Source organism: Scyliorhinus torazame, chromosome 2, assembly GCF_047496885.1.
Source record: "Scyliorhinus torazame isolate Kashiwa2021f chromosome 2, sScyTor2.1, whole genome shotgun sequence".
Taxonomy (NCBI): Eukaryota; Metazoa; Chordata; class Chondrichthyes; order Carcharhiniformes; family Scyliorhinidae; genus Scyliorhinus; species Scyliorhinus torazame.
The window spans coordinates 316372645-316392536 of NC_092708.1; the positions used below are offsets into that span (position 1 = coordinate 316372645).

The 19892-nt window shown below is 48.1% G+C and overlaps 1 protein-coding gene across 3 annotated transcripts in view; it reads right to left on the reverse strand.

Annotated features, from left to right (window-relative positions):
- kiaa0586 (KIAA0586 ortholog) overlaps nt 1-19892 on the reverse strand; it is a 934633-nt gene that overhangs the window by 399104 nt on the left and 515637 nt on the right. For all 3 annotated transcript variants that reach the window (XM_072489245.1, XM_072489251.1, XM_072489243.1), the window contains one exon: nt 12199-12377. In XM_072489245.1, the coding sequence (XP_072345346.1) occupies nt 12199-12377 (179 nt within the window). The remainder of the gene's footprint in view (nt 1-12198; nt 12378-19892) is intronic.

Sequence of the window (19892 nt, forward strand, 5' to 3'; positions counted from 1 at the left end):
AACAATGGCTCAAACTCTCCAGCCATCACTTCCCCACCATGATGGGCGCAGCCCCACCCAAAGGGCTCTCTCCGTAATCTTTCCTCCCACTGCATCCCTCACCATGCTCGGCAGCGGAATTTCACTCGCTATCTTTTTCCCTGGATTCTCCTTTCCGGTTTTTGACATTTTATAAATGCCTCAAATCTTCCCACAGCTTCTCACAAAATAAGTTTCCCACAAAACTGGATGTAAAGGGCCTAAAAAAGACTGCTCTCGCAGGAGCCACCAAATATGCGACTTCACCTACATGCCACAATCGGAAGCCCCCAAGTAAAACAGTAATTAAGCAGTGGTAGATATTTAAGGAGATATTTCATAACTTTCAACAAAGATACGTTCCATCGAGAAAGAAAGTCTCTCCAAGAAGGATGAATCATCTGTGGCTAATAAGGAAGTTAACGATGGCATGAAATTGAAAGAAAAGGTATACAATGCTGCAAAGATAGGGCAGAAGATTGGGAAATCTTAGAATTCAGCAAAGGTTGACCAAAGAAAAAAGAGGGAGAAAGATTGAAAGAACAAGTATATAAAAAGGAAATAGGTAGAAGAACTAAAGATTGGGCCCGGAGAGGATGATGGTAATGGGAAACTAGGAAATGGTAAAGACTTTGAACAAGTAATCTGTCTATGTTTTCAGAGCAGAAGACACTAAATGCATCCTAATAATAGTAGAAAGTCAAGGGGCAAAAGAGAGGGAGGAACTTAAAACAATCACAATCACTAGAGAAAAACTAAGGGGATTAAGGACTAACAAGTACCTGAACCTAAAGGCCTGCATGCTATAGTCTTAAAGGAAGTGGCTGCGGAGATAATGGATACATTGATTGTAATCTTCCCAAATTCCCTAGATTCTGAAAAGGCCCCAGTGAATGGGAAAACCATAACTGTAACTCCCCTCTGCATTAAACAAGGGAGATAGAAAGCAAGGATCTATCGGCCACTTAGGTTAACATCTGTCACTGAGAAAATGCTGGAATCCGTTACCAAGGAATTCATAGCAGGAAATTTAAAAAATCAAAATACAGTCAAGCAGAGTCAACAAAAGGTGAATTGTGTTTGACAAATTTACTCGACTTTGTTGAGGAAGTAACAAGCAGGGTGGATAAATGATAACTAGTAGATGTAGTATATCTAGATTTCCAAAGGGCATTTGATAAGATGCCACATAAAAGATTACTGCACAACAAGTGTGCTTGTAGTATTGGGCAAACTATATTTGCATGGATAGCGAATTGACTAACAGGAAACAGAGAGTCAGGAGGAATGGGTAATTTTATGGCTGGAAAACTGTAAATAGTCACTTCCTGTGGCGACTATGGTGGAGTAGGTCGCACATTTGGTGGCTCCAGCTCTGGTTGGGCTTTTGGAACTTTCCCCCGGACGTTTCTTCAATTTTGATTTTAATCGGAAGATTTGTTGGCTGAGGAAGATGGGCACGGTTTCCTCGCATTGGTTTATGGAAAAAAGGATTTGAAGCGTTCGAAAGGGCAGGAACAAGAAGCCAGTAGTGAGTGGTGTGGAAGCTGGAACGTGAGTCAGTATGGCCGAGGGGCGGACCCCTGGGGTGGCAGCGCAGAGTGCAGCGGACCCAATGATGCAGGCCATCCAGGATGGTTTCGCCAGACAGAAGCGGGAATGTCTGGACCCGATCAAGGAATCAATTGATCGCCTGGAAAGCAGACTGGATGCCCAGGACCGGGTGATTCAGAAGGTGGAGCAAGCGCTGCTGGAGCAAGAGGAGCACCAAACAGCGGTGGAGCTGGAGGTGGGGGTGCTTCGTGAGCAGCAGAAAAGACTCTTGGAGAAGGTGGAAGACCTTGAGAATCGGTCCCGCCGAATGAATCTAAGAATCGTCGGGCTTCCCGAGGGAGCTCAGGGAGCAGATGCTGGAGCATACGTGGCGGGTATGTTCGAAAAGCTGCTTGGCGAAGGGGCATTCCCCCGACCACTGGAGGTGGACGGGGCGTATCGGGCACTTGCCAGGAAGCCGCGGGCGGGGGACCCTCCGAGGGCAATGGTGGTGAGATTCCACAGGTTCCTGGATAAGGAATGTAATTCTGCGGTGGGCCAAGTGCACGCGAAGTTGCAAGTGGGAGAATAGCATTCTGCGGGTGTACCAGGACCTGAGGGTGGAGGTGGCGAGGAAGAGGGTAGGCTTCAACCAGGTCAAGGCGATCTTCTTTAAGAAGCAGGTGAAGTTCGGCCTGTTGTACCCGGCGCGCTTGTGAGTCACGCATGAAGGCCAACACCATTATTTCGAGTCACCCGATGAGGCGTTGGACTTTGCAAAAAGAAAAGGACTGGTGGGAGCTTGAGAACTTTTGGACTCAGTGACAAAATGTTGGCCTATGTTGGGCCCTTTTTCTTTGTCTGTTCTTTTTCTGTTTTTTTTTTGTTTACTTGTTTTTTCATCTCTCCCCCCTCGGATTGTCAGTGGGGGCTGCGGCTGGGGTGGGGGGGGGGGAGGTTTCCTCTCTTACTGTTGTTAAAATTGGCTATGTTTTTTTCTTATTTTTTTGGGAGCTCTGTTAAGGGAAGAGGGGAGTTGGGGGGGGGGGGGGGGGGGGAGAGAAATCAATTTTTCTTTTTGTCTCAGGTTCTTTTCTGTTTGTGGGGTAGATGTTGATAATTGTTCTTCTTGTGTTGTAGTTTGGGTAGTTATACACTTGGGCACTTTGGTGGGATGGAGACATTGCTGTCTGGGTTTCGGTGGGTGGTGCCTTTGATCTTTGTTTTAGCTTGCTGCTGGGTGTTTGTTGGGAGATGACTGGATGAGGAAACTTGTTTGTAGGAGCGGGGGAAGGGGAGTGAGGGAACAATGGATGGGAGACTTCTTGGCGCCAGAGGTGGGGGGTCACCAAGCTAGCTAGAGTGAGCTAGCTAATGGGAGAACAGTGGGAGGGGGGGGGGGGTGTATAAGATTAGTTTATTAGATGGGTTGGGATTTAGAGTAGTGTTGCTGGGGGGAGGAGGGGGGGATGGGTTCTGCTGACATGGGAGAGACTTCGATGGAAGGTCACTGAGGGGGTCAGTGGTGGGGGCCGCCCCGCGGTGGGCCGGAGGAGGTGCGGCGCAGGGGCTAGAGGCGGGCCCAAGGAGGGTGATGGCTGACCGGCGGGGAGGGGGGGCACTTTGCCCCCCAACTAGGCTGGTCACTTGGAACGTCAGGGGGCTCAATGGGCCGGTGAAGAGGGCTTGTGTGTTTGCACACTGTAGGAATTTGAAGGCGGATGTGGTGTTGCTGCAGGAGACACATCTTAAGGTGGTGGATCAGGTCAGGTTGAGGAAAGGCTGGGTTGGGCAGGATTTCCACTCGGGGCTGGACTTTAAGACAAGGGCTCCTGTGATTTTGATAAATAAGCGGGTGGTATTTGAGGCGGGGAGGATAGTCTCGGATGTAGGAGGGAGATTTATCATGGTTAGTGGTAGGCTGCAGGGGATGAAGATAGTGTTGGTCAACGTATACGCGCCAAATTGGGAAGATGGGGATTTTATAAAGCGGGTGCTGGGGAAGATTCCAGACCTAGATTCGCACAGGTTGATTATGGGTGGGGATTTCAACACGGTTATTGATCCAGGCCTGGACCGGTCATGCTCAAGAACGGGTAGGGTGCCAGCAATAGAAAAGGAGCTGAAAGGGTTCATGGAACCGATGGGAGGGGTGGATCCGTGGAGATTTAGGCAGCTGAGAGCCAGGGAATTTCCTTCCTTCTCCCACGTTCACAAGGTCTATTTCCGGATAGGTTTCTTTGTTGTGGGCAGGGCCCTGTTGGCGGGGGTGGTGGACACGGGCTATTCGGCAATTACGATCTCGGACCATGCTCCGCACTGGGTGGACCTGCAGGTCAGTATGGATGGGAAGCAGCAACCGCACTGGAGATTGGATGTGGGGCTGTTGGCGGACGAAGCGAGAGATTGAGGAAATGCATGCTGTACTATCTGCAGGTAAATGACACGGGGGAGGTCTCAGCAGCGGTGGTCTGGGAAGCGCTGAAGGCGGTGGTGAGAGGGGAGCTGATCACGATCCAGGCTCACAGGGACAGGACGGAATGGGCAGAAACGGACTGACTGGTAAGAGAGATCCTACGAGTGGATAGGAGTTATGCGGAGGCTCCAGAGGCGGGGCTATTGAGGGAGCACTGGAGGCTGCAGGCGGAATTTAGTTTGTTAACTACAGGTAGGGCAGTGGAGCAGCTCAGGAAGGTGAAGGGAGCAGTGTACAAGCACGGGGAAAAGGCCAGTAGGTTGCTTGCACAGCAGCTCAGAAAAAGGGATGATGTGGAGATGCCGGCGTTGGACTGGGGTGAGCACAGTACGAAGTCTTACAACACCAGGTTAAAGTCCAACAGGTTTGTTTCGAATTACTAGCTTTCAGAGCGCTGCTCCTTCCTCAGGTGAATGAAGAGGTATGTTCCAGAAACACATATATAGACAAATTCAAAGATGCCAAACAATGCTAGGAATGCGACCATTAGCAGGTGATTAAATCTTTACAGATCCAGAGATGGGGTAACCCCAGGTTGGGGTAACCCCCAGAAAAAGGGAGGCAGCTAGGGAAATAAGGTCGGGCTGGAGGAGATAATGGAGGGCTTGAAGGTCATGCAGTCGGGGAAGGCCCCGGGACCAGATGGCGACCCAGTCGAGGTCTATAAAAGGTTCTCTGGGATATTGGGGCCAAGGAAAGAGGAGTTCCACCCCAGACAATGTCACAGGCCATGATTTCACTCATTTTGAAAAGGGACAAGGACCCGCAGCTGTGTGGTTATTGTAGGCCGATATCCTTGTTAAACGTGGATGCCAAGCTCCTGGCCAAGATTCTGGCCTCTAGGATTGAGGACTGTGTACCGGACGTCATAGGAGAAGACCAGACGGGGTTTGTTAAGGGCAGGCAGCTGGGGGCGAACGTTAAAAGGCTGCTCAATGTGATTATGATGCCCCCAGGAGGTAGAGATGTTGAAGTGGTGGTTGCGATGGTCGCGGAAAAATCGTTCGACCGGGTCGAGTGGAATTACTCATGGGAGGTACTGGAGCGGTTCGGGTTTGGGAGGGGCTTTGTTGACTGGGTTAGGCTGCTGTACCGTGCGCCGGTAGCTAGTGTAAGGACAAATGGGACAGTCGGGGAAATGGAAGGGGGTGGTTCGAGGGGGAGAGGAACATCGAGTGTCGCTGTACGCAGACGACCTGTTGCTGTATGTGACGGATCCAGTGGAGGGCATGGTGGAGGTAATGCAGATCCTACGGGAGTTTGGAGATTTTTCGGGCTATAAGCTCAATGTAGGGAAATGTGAGCTCTTTGTGATCCATCCGGGGGACCAGGGAAGAGGGATAGACAACCTACCGTTGAGGAGGACGGAAAGGAGCTTCCGATACTTGGGGGGCACTGCACAAACTTAATTTGACGCAGTTGGTGGAACAAATGGAGGAGGATTTTAAAAGGTGGGACATGTTGCCACTCTCGTTGGCGGGTAGGGTGCAGTTGGTTACAATGATGGTCCTCCCGAGATTTCTTTTTGTATTCCAATGCCTCCCAATTGTGATTACTAAGGACTTCTTTAAGAGGGTAAGCAGGAGCATTATGGGATTTGTGTGGGCGAGCAAGACCCCGCGGGTAAGGAGGGGGTTCTTGGAGCATAGCAGAGATAGAGGAGGGTTGGCGTTGCCGAATTTGGATGGTTACTATTGGGCAGCCAACGTGGCAATGATCCATAAGTGGGTGATGGAGGGAGAGGGGGCGGCGTGGAAGAGGTTGGAGATGGCGTCCTGCAAGGGAACAAGCCTGGGGGCGCTGGTGACGGCACCGCTGCCGCTTTCGCCGACAAGGTACACCACGAGCCCGGTGGTGGCGGCAACGCTAAAGATCTGGGGGCAGTGGAGACGGCACAGGGGTGCAACGGGAGCCTCGGTGTGGTCCCCAATTAGAGACAACCATCGGTTTGTCCCAGGAAGGATGGACGAGGGGTTTCAGAGCTGGCATCGGGCAGGGATTAGAAGAATGGGGGACCTGTTCATTGACGGGACGTTTGCGAGCTTAGGGGCGCTGGAGGAGAAGTTTGGGCTACCCCCGGGAAACGCTTTCAGGTACATGCAAGTGAGGGCGTTTGTGAGGCGGCAGGTGAGAGAATTTCCGCTACTCCTGGCACAGGGGATTGAAGATAGGGTGATTTCGGGCGTATGGGTCGGAGAGGGCAAGGTGTCGGCGATAAACCAGGAGATGAAAGAAGAGGGGGAGGCTTTGGTAGAGGAGCTGAAGGGTAAATGGGAGGAGGAGTTGGGGGAGGAGATTGAGGAGGGGCTATGGGCTGATGCCCTAAGTAGGGTTAATTCCTCCTCCTCGTGTGCCAGGCTCAGCCTGATACAATTTAAGGTGGTCCACAGAGCACATTTGATGGGGGCGAGGTTGAGTAGGTTCTTTGGGGTAGAGGACAGATGTGGAAGGTGCTCAGGGAGCCCGGTGAACCATGTCCATATGTTTTGGTCATGCCGGCACTGGAGGCGTTCTGGAGAGGAGTGGCGGGAGCAATATCTCAGGTGGTGAAAGTCCGGGTTAAGCCAAGCTGGGGGCTAGCAATATTTGTAGTAGTGGACGAACTTGGAGTGCAGGAGGCGAGAGAGGCCGGCATTCTGGCCTTTGCGTCCCTAGTAGCCCGGCGAAGGATCTTGCTAATGTGGAAGGAGGCGAAGCCCCCCAGCCTGGAGGCCTGGATAAATGATATGGCTGGGTTCATAAAGTTGGAGAGGATTAAGTTCGCCTTGAGAGGGTCTGCGCAGGGGTTCTACAGGCGGTGGCAACCGTTCCTAGACTATCTCGCAGAGCGTTAGAGGAAGGTCGGTCAGCAGCAGCAGCAACCTTGAAGGGGGGTGGAGGGGACGTCCTGGGAGGGGGGGGAGGGGGGGGGAAATGGGGGACTGCCTGGGAGGGTGGATGAGCAAGAGATAACATGAAGGGTTGGGGAAACTGGCACGTACGGGTGAGGGCCAGTGTACAAAGCTGTGTAAATATATCATTTTGCCATGTATATATCTTGCTCTGCGCGATTTCTCGTTTTTTTTTGTTACGGGGGGGGGGGTTATTGTTTGTAAGGGAGAAAAATTGTGTTAAAAAACTTTAATAAATATATTTTTTTTTAAAAAGAGAGGGTTGTGGAGTGAAGGGTAAATAGAAGTAAGTCGCTGCTTAGCAGCAGGAGACCACTTTCCAGAGCGAACTGTTCTCCCTTGTTCTTAGCTTTAACTGGAAGCCAGAGCAGTTGGAGTCAGGGGAGTGGACAGCCTTCAACAGGACAACGGAGTTGCAAAGGTGTGAGTTTCATAAGGAACAATATACAAACCAGATAACCAAGGAATTGGGACAGAAATAATTTCTTAAGATGTCTGAAGTTAAGAGAACAGAGATAAAGGAGTTGTTCAGAATTCAAGACAGAGTAAACAAAATGTTCTGATTTAAAGCGACAATCGCAGTAATTAGATTTAAAGTGGGAAAGCAGACTTCAGAGGTAAATACAACGTTCAATGTCATTTTAATACAATCTACAAAGTGAGAGTTAAAGCAATTGCAAACAGTTTATACAGCAGTCGAGATAAATAAATCATAAAGGGGTTGGTGTAATATCTTGGACTGGATACGCTGTTTAAAGTGGAGCAGAAGCTCAGTTTAGAGAGCTATTTATAAAACCTGGATTTCAGAATGCAAACCGCTAAGGAAAAGTATTATTGTGAGAGAAGATTTTAAAGCATGTTTTTGGGAGTGTAGTTTCGAAACTCTCACGTGGCAATCATCTGGGGAAATTCTGAGGAGAAAACCACAGACACTAACTTGAGTTCAAAGTGGAGTGCATCGTCATCTTGTGTCCTTAAAAGAGACTTTTTAAAAATTCATTCATGGGATATGGGCATTTCTGGCTGAACATTTATTGCCCATCCCTAATTTCCCTTGATCGTGAAGCATATTGCTGTGGATCTGGAATCACATGAAGGCCAGACCAGGTAAGGATGCAGATTTCCCTCACTAAAGCACATTAGTGAATCAGATGGGTTTTTACGCCAATCAACAATGGTTTCATGGTCATCATTAGACTTTTAATTGCAAATTTTTATTGAATTCAAATTTCACCATCTGCAGTGGCAGGATTTGAACCTGGGTCCCCAGAGCAGTACTCTGGGTTGCTAGATTGCTAGTCCAGTGACAGTACTACTGTGCCACTGCCACTGCTATTGAGACCATTATAGTTTAAGTACTTTGTAATCCATGTTCATCTCAAAATATGTTTATATTTGTTAAGATGGGGCGGGGGGGGGGGGGGGGGGAGTAAGGAGTATTGTGTAATAATACAACTTTTCATGTTTAATAAATGTTTTTTCCTTGTTAAAACTTATTAGCTGAACTGTGACTTTGTTCCTCCACATTTTATTTAAAAAAAGTAAAAGTTGCAGTCTTTGAATCCAGGGTTCTATTCTGGGATCTTCCCGTCCAGTTATAACATCAATTGGAATCGTATAAAAAGTGGGATTCTTGCAGGATTTCAAAATGTAGAGAGAGGGTAATTGGATGATGCTTAGTAATAATTTGTTGGGGATATTTTGAAACGTGGAAGCAAGTTACCAGATGCCGAATTATAAAACTTGTCTGGGATGTAATGTTAAATGGTGGGATCTGTGAATCATATAATCATAGAATTTACAATGCAGGAGGAGGCCATTCGGCCCATCAAGTTTGCACCAGCCCTTGGAAAGAGCACCCTACTTAAGCCCACATCTCCAACCTGTCCCCGTAACCCAGTAACCTCACCTAACCTAATTGTTTTGGACACTAAGAGAAATTATAACATGGCCAATCCACCTCACCTGCACGTCTTCGGACTGTGGGAGGAAACCGGAGCATCCGGAGGAAACCCACGCAGACACGGGGAGAACGTGCAGCCTCCGCACAGACAGTGACCCAAGCCGGGAATCGAACCTGGGACCCTGGAGCTGTGAAGCAACAGTGCTAACAACTGTGCTACCATGCCGCCCAATCCTTTAAAGGAGGAAGTGGGTTGGTATGGAGTGAGTGGTTATGCTTTTGGTAGCTCCCACTCAAGGTGGATTGTTTGGACCTTTTCCCCATTCGTAAGGTGGAAGTTTGGATGACAAAAGGTGCAGGAGTGATAGGAGGCTTGGAGGCTCCCACTGTCTCTGGCGGGTAGGGTGCAGTCGTTAAAAATGACGGTCCTCCCGAGGTTTCTCTTCGTTTTCCAGTGTCTCCCCATTTTCATCCCACGTTCCTTTTTCAAGCGAATTAATAAGATTATTGCGGGCTTTGTGTGGGGGTGGGGGGGGGGCAAGCCCCCGCTGGTGAAGAGGGAAATGCTGGAACGGAACCGGGGACATGGCGGGCTGGCGCTGCCGAATTTCAGTAATTACTACTGGGCTGCCAACATAGCCATGGTGAGGCGGTGGCTGGTGGGGGTGGAGCCGGCGTGGGTGCGCATGGAGGCGGACTCATGTAAGGGCACAAGTTTGGGGCACTGGTGATGGCACCCCTACCGTTCCCGCCGGCGCGTTACGGTGGTAGTAGCGACCCTGAGAATCTGGGGGCAGTGGATGAGACATGTGGGGGCAGAGGGGGCTTCGGTGTGGTCCCCAATCTGCGATAACCATAGGTTTGTCCCGGGGGGATGGATTGGGGGGTTCCGTATTTGGCGGAGAGCGGGAATAGAGAGGATGGGTGACTTGTTCATAGAAGGAAGCTTCCCGAGTATGAGGGCGCTGGAGGAGAACTTTGCGTTGGCTGGAGGGAATGATTTCCGGTATTTACAGGTATGGAACTTTTTGCGGAGGCAGGTGCCAACCTTCCCACTCCTGCCGCTAAGGGGGATTCAGGATAGGGTGGTTTCTAGAGGATGGATAGGGGAGGGTAGGGTCTCGGATATATATAAAGAGCTTATGGGGTCGGAGGAGACGCAGCTAACCATGTCCACATGTTTTGGGCATGTCCAAAACTGAGGGGATTTTGGCAGGGGTTTGCCGACACCATGTCCACGGTATTAAATACGAGGGTGGCGCTTTTTGGGGTATCGCAGGATCCGGGAACCCAGGAGGAGAAAGAGGCAGATGTTCTGGCCTTTGCTTCCCTGGTAGCCCGGAGGCACATATTGCTGGCATGGAGGGACTCAAAGCCCCCAAAATCGGAGACCTGGCTTTCAGACATGGCAGGCTTCCTCTGTCTGGAAAAAAATAAGTTCGCCATGAGAGGGTCCCTGTTAGGGTTCGCCCGGAGGTGGCAACCGTTCGTCGACTTCCTCGCAGAAAATTAAACGTCAGCAGAAGGGGGTTAGGTTAGGTTAGTGTAGCGTAGGGGGGGAAGTAATGGCAGGACCTGTGGGAGAATGTGGCGGAATTTGCACTACGTATATATTTTTTTCTTTTCTTATTATTTATATTGTGGATTTTGTTGTTGTTAAACTGCCAAAGAAAATACCTCAAAAAAATGTTTATTAAAAAAAAACCTGTAATTAGTGGAGTGGATAGGGGTCACAGCTGGGGCCTTAACTATTTACAATCTCCTGCCACTCAGGAGGCCAATAGCTTGTGCTGGAGAGTGTAGAGTGTGAGTATCTGTCCACAATTATTGCCCGAAGAAACTTCAAATCTCTCTATCAGACTGTACAAGAGTAAGCACTGAAGGGAAATTGGGCACTCCTTCATAAAAGGGAAGGAAGGGAATTAAGTTGCTCTGAGCTGCTCCGAGAAGCTGGTTCGAGTTTGACACTGACACTAGACAAACAGAGAAGGCTGCCTACCATCCACTCCTTGAGGATCGGTACGTGTGGAGGAAAAATGAAAGAAGGGAAAATAACTTAGGGTCCCTTTAAGGGAATGTACAGAAATAAACAACATTTTGATTATTTGCCTTATTCTCTGACTAAGCAAAGAAGTTGCAGCTCTGTTATATTCACATGGCCAAGTTACAGCCATCCTGTAAAAGTTAAATCTGTGGAAGGTGAAACCCCAGAAGGGAAGTCATGAAAGCCTATGTGGTGCACATTTGTTTAGATTTTCCCAAATCCTTGTTTATGCTACCATATATTAACAGCTTCATGAATAGCACCAACATTCATCACCACCTGATTACAAATTCATGGAATTAAAAAATGATGCAAAAAAATTCAGACACAAAGCGAATTAATAATTAAACGCTATCCGATTCAGTACTTCCCAACTTCACTGATTTAGTGCAATGCACTAAACCATATGACCAAAGAAAAAGTTTTCAGTTAAAAGGAAGTCAGGATAGATGAGCTACTGATGTTTTTTCCAGTCCTCCTGACACGCAGGGGGCAGGTACAAAGTAAACATTTTGAAGATTTCAATTCTGTCCACAACCTACTCGCTTCCAGTTTAATGGAGGGGAACGGTTCAGGCAAGTAGACCACACTCAGGCGGAAGGTTGGGGTCAGCAGAAAATTTTAATGAGTCTCCTTGTGCCTATTTTAACAAAGTTTTTATTTTTGATCCATTGAGGCCGTGTTTCCTGGGAATTGGGCAATGTAACTGACAAAAGGTGCTGGTAAGGGCTGAAGTAAATGAACTTGCGGCTTCAAAATTTGCAGATGACACCAAATTAGGGGAGTCCTTAATACAGAGGAGGTGTATGCTAAAATACAGGAAAACATTAATAAGCTTGCAGAATGGGCATGTAATAAATAGACAGACGGTTTTCAATTTAAATAAGTGTGAGGTGATACATTTTGGAAGGAAGAATCAGGTGGCAATAATGTCCTTGAACAGTGGCTAAATGGGCTGGAGGAACAGAGGAATCTGGGGGTACAGAAACACAAATCCCTTAAAGCAGCAGCACAGCTAAATAAGACCATAAAGAAGCAAACAAACCATTGGGGTTCATTTCTAAAAAGATACAAAGAGTTGATGAGTTATGGTGAATGTGAAAACAATTTTGGTTAGACCACAATGGTACTGTAAACAGTTCTGGTCTCTGACTAGATCTTTGACCCGTGCCCTCACCCAATCTCCCACACTCCTTACACCTAGCACCAGATATCCCTCCATTTCCTCCCTTCCCACCCTGTGGTTAAATACAGCAGTCCGTCCTGGAAATCTGGACTGCAGGGTTTCCCATTGGGTGCCTTAGTCAGTATCCATCTTGTGTTAGCACCATACCTGTACAGTTAGCTTGATTGGGTCCCTCTTTTCAGATTTCATGTTCACAACTGCTATGTTGGGCTTTTTCACCTGAGGCTGTGGTTTTGGAGGAGGCGGACAAACTCTGGTGATAGGATGTGCACTGTTTATAATCAAACCTGCAGCGTGTGGAACAGCACTATCAATCCGTGGCTCGCCTAGAAATGTAAAGGAAAATTTATTGAAAAGGATGAAAAGAAAACACGCGTACTGAGTGGTTTAGATGCCAAGTTATACCCCTAAAATGACCGTTAACCTCACAAGTAACAGTACCAGGAAATATTAATTAGAACACCAAAGATCAACTTGTCAGTTTAGGATGGAACTCTACTGTAGTTAGTCTGAGAAAATCTCTTGGGAGATCTCATATTGCCTTGCTTTAGAATACATCACAGTATCAGATTAGAAACGAACATGTGAATTTACTGCCACATCTTTATTAACAAATCTCCTTCACACTAATGCGATGACAACTGTCTAAATGCCCCTCATATCCAAAACAGGAGTTTCAATATACTACCTTGTGTTAATGCAGCAGCATCTTATTTTTAAAAATCACTTAGAAAAATGGGAAAACTTTAAACATAAATTGATAGCTAGTGCAACCCACTCGGGGAAGCTGCCAGTGCTGACACATTTATTCCACATGCCAACTTTGAACTTAAAACCGCAATGCAAAATTGCACAGAAAGGAAGGTCCATATTTGTGCTGTAAAAGTGACTTTTGGCTGTGCTAGACAGAGGAGACTATCATTAGGCTCAGCTTCACTGGACAAGAGAGATGGGGAAAAGTCGGCAGGGATTCCCATTTGGTAAGCGATGACATGTCAGAAAATACACACTGTGGTTATTGGACAAGTCCAAATGACTCAATACCACATTATGCATTTAGTCCTGGCTGAGGGTAGAAGTTAAATCTCAATGAACAAAATTTAAAAAAAATATTCTGATGTACCTTGCTGAATATAATTAGTGAGAAATGTTGGCTTATTTGTCTATTACACAATAATGTGCTGGAAAAGCTTCAACTAGGAATAATTTTAACTTTTATCATCAAATATGAATGGGCGATAGCGATTCTCCACTCCCTGTGATGCTCTGACCCTCTCGGCTGCAATTCACGTGGTGCAAGTTTTTTCAAGTGTGGCCCTAACATGGTGGACCTTGTGATGGGTCAAGGCAAGTATTTAAAGTTGCTGTTGCCATCAGAGGGCACACCCACCCGCGCCCCCCCCCCCCCCCCCCCAACACACACACACACAATGCAAATCCTGACCACCCCACCAGTCAGGCCCCATCAGACCAACAGAGACCGCCATATCAGAGACCCCCCATCTCAAAGACCCCATACCTCAGAGACACCCTCGTATGGGTGTCTTATGGGCAGCACGGTGGCACAGCGGTTAGCACAGTTGCTTCACAACTCCAGGGTCCCAGGTTCGATTCCCGGCTTGGGTCACTGTCTGTGCGGAGTCTGCACGTTCTCCCCGTATCTGCGTGGGTTTCCTCCGGGTGCTCTGGTTTCCTCCCACAGTCCAAAAATGTGCAGGTTGGGTGGATTGGCATGATAAATTGCCCTTAGTGTCCGGAAAGGTTGGCTAGGGTTACTGGGTTATGGGGATAGGGTGGAGGCATGGGCTTAAGTAGGGTGCTCTTTCCAAGAGCCGGTGCAGACTCGGTGGGCCGAATGGCCTCCTTCTGCACTGTAAATTCTATGATATCAGAGACCCCCATCTCATAGACTCCAACAAAGAACCCTATATCAGAGACCTCCATATCAGAAACCCCTCCCACATCAGTCACCCCTTTTTCACTTACCAGCCCCTTACACCTGCTGCCTCAGAGAGATGTGTGAAAGCAGCAAATGTTGCTCCACAGAAATCCAAAGCACATCACAAGCCTTTAAACCCCCTTAGATCCTTTGATCTGTGAGACTTCTATTCCCTTTCAAAGAGAAATAGCATTTAGTAGGCTGTAATTCATAGGGTAATAGCTTCCAGACAGGCAGGTGTCTGGATTGGTCATTTTAATTTCCCTTCACTCTTGAATGCACCTCAAATGCTCTGTTTTGAAGCTAACCACAATGTTTATAAACATCTAGCTATGATTGACAGGTCCTCACCGCCAAAATAAATACTTTAGAACCACAGAATTCCTACAGTGCAAGAGATTATTCAGCCTATTGAGTCTGCACTGACCCTCTGAAAGAGCACCCCACCTAGGCCCACTCCCCTGCCCTATCCCCATAAACCACCTAACCTGCACATCTTTGGCAATAAGGGGAAATTTTATTATGGCCAATCCACCTTAACTGCACATCCTGGACTGTGGGAGGAAACTGGAGCACCCAGAGGAAACCCACGCAGACACGGAGCGAAAGTGCTACCTCCACAAAGACAGTCACTCAAGGCCGGAATTGAATCCGGGTCCCTGGAGCTGTGAGGCAGAAGTACTAATTCACTGTGCCACAATTCTGCTGAGAAAATGAGGAAGTGGAAGCACTTATCTCTTAATCTCCTGGATGAAGTATTTTCAAATTCTTGATTTTTCGCGTAACATCTTCTTTCTTATGGCGCCACCCTCTTCCCTGTTGACGAAGAATCTAACTCTGACTGGGCCTGAGGGGGTCTATTTGGGTCATATATGGCCATATCCTTTCAACGGATTCTGCTCCATTGAATAGTGGGAGGATGAAATGGGAGGGTGAATTGTGTCCCATTCTTAATAGTGAGGTGTGGAGTGAGCCCGTTCACAGGGTCCACTCCACGTCTTCATGTGCTCGATTGAGTATGATTCAATTCAAAGTTTTACATAGGACGCCCTTGAACAGTGTTTTTTTCCCTGGGGTTGAGGATAAGAGTGAGTGCCGGCTAACCATACACATTTTCTGGCCCTGTCCCAAGGTCGCAGTCTTCTGGGTTTCTTTCTTTAACACCATATCTGCGATACTCCGTGTACATTTGGATCCATGTCCGCTGGTGGCCATATTTGGTGTGTCAGATTCGCCGGTAATTCAGTCTGTGGTGAAGTCAGATGTCCTCACCTATGAATTCTGCTTGGGTGGAGATCCGGAGGTCCCCTACTCCACCTCGTGCCTCAGCGTGCCTGGGTGACCTCATGTCATTTCTGCATTTGAAGGAGGTCGAGTACACCATCGGTGACATCGGGGGTCGGTGGACACTAAGATGGCAACCATTCATTTCCTTTTTTAAGGAGTTAGTCACCATCAGTTGTTAGGTAGCTTACGTTAGTTTTTGTGTTAAAGTTAATTAGGTGTTGTGTGTGTTTTTGCTGTTTTGTTCTTTCTCTTCTATTGTATATTTCTGTTTGATTGTTTTGATTAATATGAAATGTGATTAATGAATGTATTTTTAAAAAAATCATTATAGGATTATTGCTGCTCGATTGCTTCCACAATCTATCATTATCAGAGGGGGTCCTGTACATTCACAATTTGATTTACAGCTTTGAGTGGTTATAAAAACATTAGTTGCCGTTAACGTGGAGCTGTGAATATTAATTTCTTTCATAAGGAATTAAGTATTTCAAGATATTTAAATGCATTAAATGGGTTTTTATCAATTCAGTGTATTGTTAAATATGGTGGAGTTTGCAACAGATACTTGGGACTTTATTTTCTTTAATCTCTGCATAGCTCGTGAGGTTTGTCAATGGTGGATACCAGGTGAGTTGGCATGGAGAGTGTAATACAAAGGGTGGGTGCATAGGTTGGTATGAGCTGGCACTAAGTTGGCATTAGGGCTATAAAGGGCCAAGGGGGAATTGGTAGAGTGGCATAGGTTATAATGGACATGGGGGGTGGTAGGGGACATGAGTTGGCATGGATGGGGCATGGGGAGCGTGTGGGGTGAAGGCTGTTTTAAGTTTTATTATTTTTTTGCTACAACTGGGATGACGTCCCATAATGCCCAGGCGTGTCTTTCAACCAGTCCGCCTTGGCATTCAGCGGCCCCTGTTGCTTCCTCCACGCTTTTTCTGGGATTGGCAGGCCCAAAACAAGTTAGTACCCAAATCCAGTTAGTATTCAACCGCACCAGAACAAAAATCCGGTGGTTTAGGGAAGTTTCTTCTGAGTCGTGCTTACGGAGTTGGGAAACATCCTGGGCTGGATTCTCCATTATTGGGACTACGTCCCCAGGCCGGCGTCAAAACCATGGAGTTTTACTCCTGAAAATCCTGGAAAAAGTGACACAAATTCATAGCCCTGCAGGGGGCTAGCAGAGACCCTTCCGGGTCAGAGGCCACGCATGCGCATGGCGGCCGCGCCGTGATCTATGGCGGACTCGGACCATGGAGCCAGATCCAAGAAAGAGACCGCCACCGCACCCCCCCCCCCCCCCCCCCCGCACCCCCCCCCGCTCCAATCGGTCGCAAGCCCAACCCTCAAACCCCACACAATCATTCCCCTGGCCTCCGATTGGCCCGCCCCCGACTAGGGTGTCCGCAGACTGAATCCGCAGCCACCATGCGCGTATCCCGATCAGCAATACCATGTTAGTTCCACGCCGTTGGGAACTCGGCCAGTCAGGGGTGCAGGATGTCAGAGCAGGCTTCTGGCAATGGCCCCCTGCGGCGCAGCGTATTCCCCGGTGACGGCGCCTTTCAGTGCCCAGAGGCGCCTTTCAGTGCTCATAGAATCGCTGAACTGGTTTCGGCATCAAACTGGATTCTCCGCCCGGGCACCGGCCGCGATTTTGGCATCGGGGTGCGGAGAATCCAGCCCCCCGACTTTGAGTACCCAACCCGGGAACAAAGGTTCAAACCTTAAATTCTAGTTATTTTCGCCATCATACCATGATGTAGTTGATGGAGAAAAAGGAGTGCATGTGGTCAATGTTGACTTTCAAATAACCATAGACAAGGTTTGACACGGAGTATTGGTGAAAATTAAGGGCGTTGGAATTGTGAGAGAGATAGTAAATTGATTTTAGAATGGTTAGAACAAGTAAACAGAGTAAGAATTTAGAGTAGCTTCTCAGGCTGGTTGGAAGTGGACAGTGAAACATGAGGTTTGTTTGTTCTAAGCTGCTTCTGTTCAGAATTTACATTACCCGCTTGTCAAAAGGCCAGGGTGGATTATTTGCCCAAATTTGCACATGTTCCGAAAGCATGGGGCGCGATTCTCCCAAAGGGAGACAAAGTCCCGACGCCGGAGTGAAAACCGGAGTTTTTCACTCCGGCGTCGAAGGCTACTCCCAGTCCCCTATTCTCCCGCCCCCGGGGGGCTAGGAGCGGGGTCGCGTATTTTACGCGCGCTGGGCCTTGGCACCGCGTAAAAAGCGGCGCTGCGTAATTGACGTGGCCGGCGTCGCGTAAATGAAGTCACCCGCGCATGTGCGGTTGCCGTCCTCCCCGAGGCCGCCCCGTAAGAAGATGACACATGGATCTTGCGGGGCGGCGGAGGGAATGAGGTCCTCCTTTAGAGAGGTCGGCCCGCCGATCGGTGGGCCCCGATCGCAGGCCAGACCCCATCGGAGGCCCCCACCCCGGTGAAGGAACCCCCCTCCCGCCCCCACAGGCTGCCCCCCCCCAGCGTTCCCGCACAGTTCCTGCCGGCAGCGACCAGGTGTGGACGGCGCCGGAGGGAACCTGTCGTGTTGGAGCGGCCACTCGGCCCATCCGGGCCGGAGATTAGCGGGGGTACCGGAGAATCGCTGTTGTGAGTGTCTCAGGCGATTCTCCGGCTGGCGCAGTGCAGAACTTGACGGGGCCCCTCTCGCCGGTTGGGAGAATGGCGGGACGGCGTCAGACCAGCGTCGCGCGATATAATGGCACAGCTGGCGATTCTCCCAACCGGCGCATACTCAGAGAATCGCGCCCATGAGGTTTTGTAAATAATTCTGAGGACAAAAGGAGGCCACAGGAGTATCGAAATAATGGTGGACCAGGCAAAAAAATGAGCAGATGGCATTCAGTGTCATTCAGGATGATGAAGCACGTGTTGTAAAAATATATATTACACCATAAAGGGGGAAAGTTGGATTAATTTGGATCAGCAAAGTGACTTGGGATTTCAGGTTACAAGACATTGAAATCAGCACCTCAGTTGGCTACAGGCATTAAAAGAAAAGTTAATGGAAAACCCTGTTTTTTATGGCAAGAGGTACAGATTATAAAATCAATAAGTATGGTTAAATCACAGAATTATTACGGCACAGAAGGAGGCCATTCAGCCCATCATGTCTGTGTTGGCACTCTATAGGAGCAGTTTACCTAGTTACCCTCCCCTGCCTTCTCCACATAGCTCTAAACATTCTTCCTCTTCAGATAATAACCTAATTCCTTCCTGAATGCGTTGATTGAACCTGCCTCCATCTAAGTAGCCAAGCTACGATTTAAGACCATAGGCTTACTGACCCAGAGACATTTATATAAAAAAGATATGAAGAGAATGCATGGTACATTGTAGGCTTTACACCCAATCTATATCCACCCAATCTAGTGGATGTGATCATGAGTTAACATTTCAACTGCAAGGTGGCATATCCAACAAGACAGCATTCTGTCGGCACTTCACTGAAATCCCAGCCTGGAATATGTGCTGAAGTTTTAGTGTGCTTCAGAAAGTCACGTCCATGTCCCATTGCCACCACAGTGATCAGGGCTGATGCCTCCACTGTTTACAATAATGACTCAGATGAAGGGATCAAGTGTATTCAAGGATGCTACACAAGAGTGAGGCTAAAAAAAGGGGGACATTAGAGATTTGATAGGTTGCATGTTGAAAACTCCAGTGGTGGCTGGGTGAGAAGAGGAAATCTGAGTGGGTGGATGCTCATGCAGTATGTGAATATTGGCATAGACCACTATAAAATGTTAGTGAGGTAATAACTGGAGCACTGCATGCTATTCTAGGTTCTACACTATAGAAAGTATTTTCAGTCAATAGCAAGGGTCATGATGAAGATGCACGAGGGTGATGTCAGGTATGTGGAAACACAAATATGAAATGTATCTAAATTGTTATTGTTTTCATTAGAAGAAAGGACATTACATGATTATTTGACAGCAATATTTAAATTTGTGAAAGGATAGGGTAGATATAAATGGATTGCTTTTAGTGGTTGAGAGGCAGAACACAAGGTAACATGGATATAATATTGTGTGAAAGAGATTTAGGACAGACAGCAGGAAAACATTTATTTTTACAGAGCATTTTGATGCTGCGTAGTGCATTTCCAGAGTTAGTAATTAAAGCAGAGATCACGTCAATATTAAGAATAAATCGGGCAGCACGGTGGCGCAGTGATTAGCACTGCTGCCTTACGGCGCCGAGGTCCCAGGTTCGATCCTGGCTCTGGGTCACTGTCCGTGTGGTGTTTGCACATTCTCCCCGTGTTTGTGTGGATTTCGCCCCCACAACCCAAAGATGTGCAGGGTGGGTAGGTGGATTGGCCATGCTAAATTGCCCTTTAATTGGAAAAAATGAATTGGTTACTCTAAATTTTAAAAAAATTAAGAATAAAGTAAATAAGTGGTTGAAGGAGAGGCGATTAGAATGGGAACATGGGGCGAAATTCTCCCCCAACGGCGGGGTGTCCGTCGACTGGCGCCAAAGACGGCGCCAATCAGACGGGCATCGCGCCGGCAAAAAGGTGCGGAATGCTCCGCATCTTTGGCGCCTAGCCCCAGCATTGAGGGGCTAGGCCGAC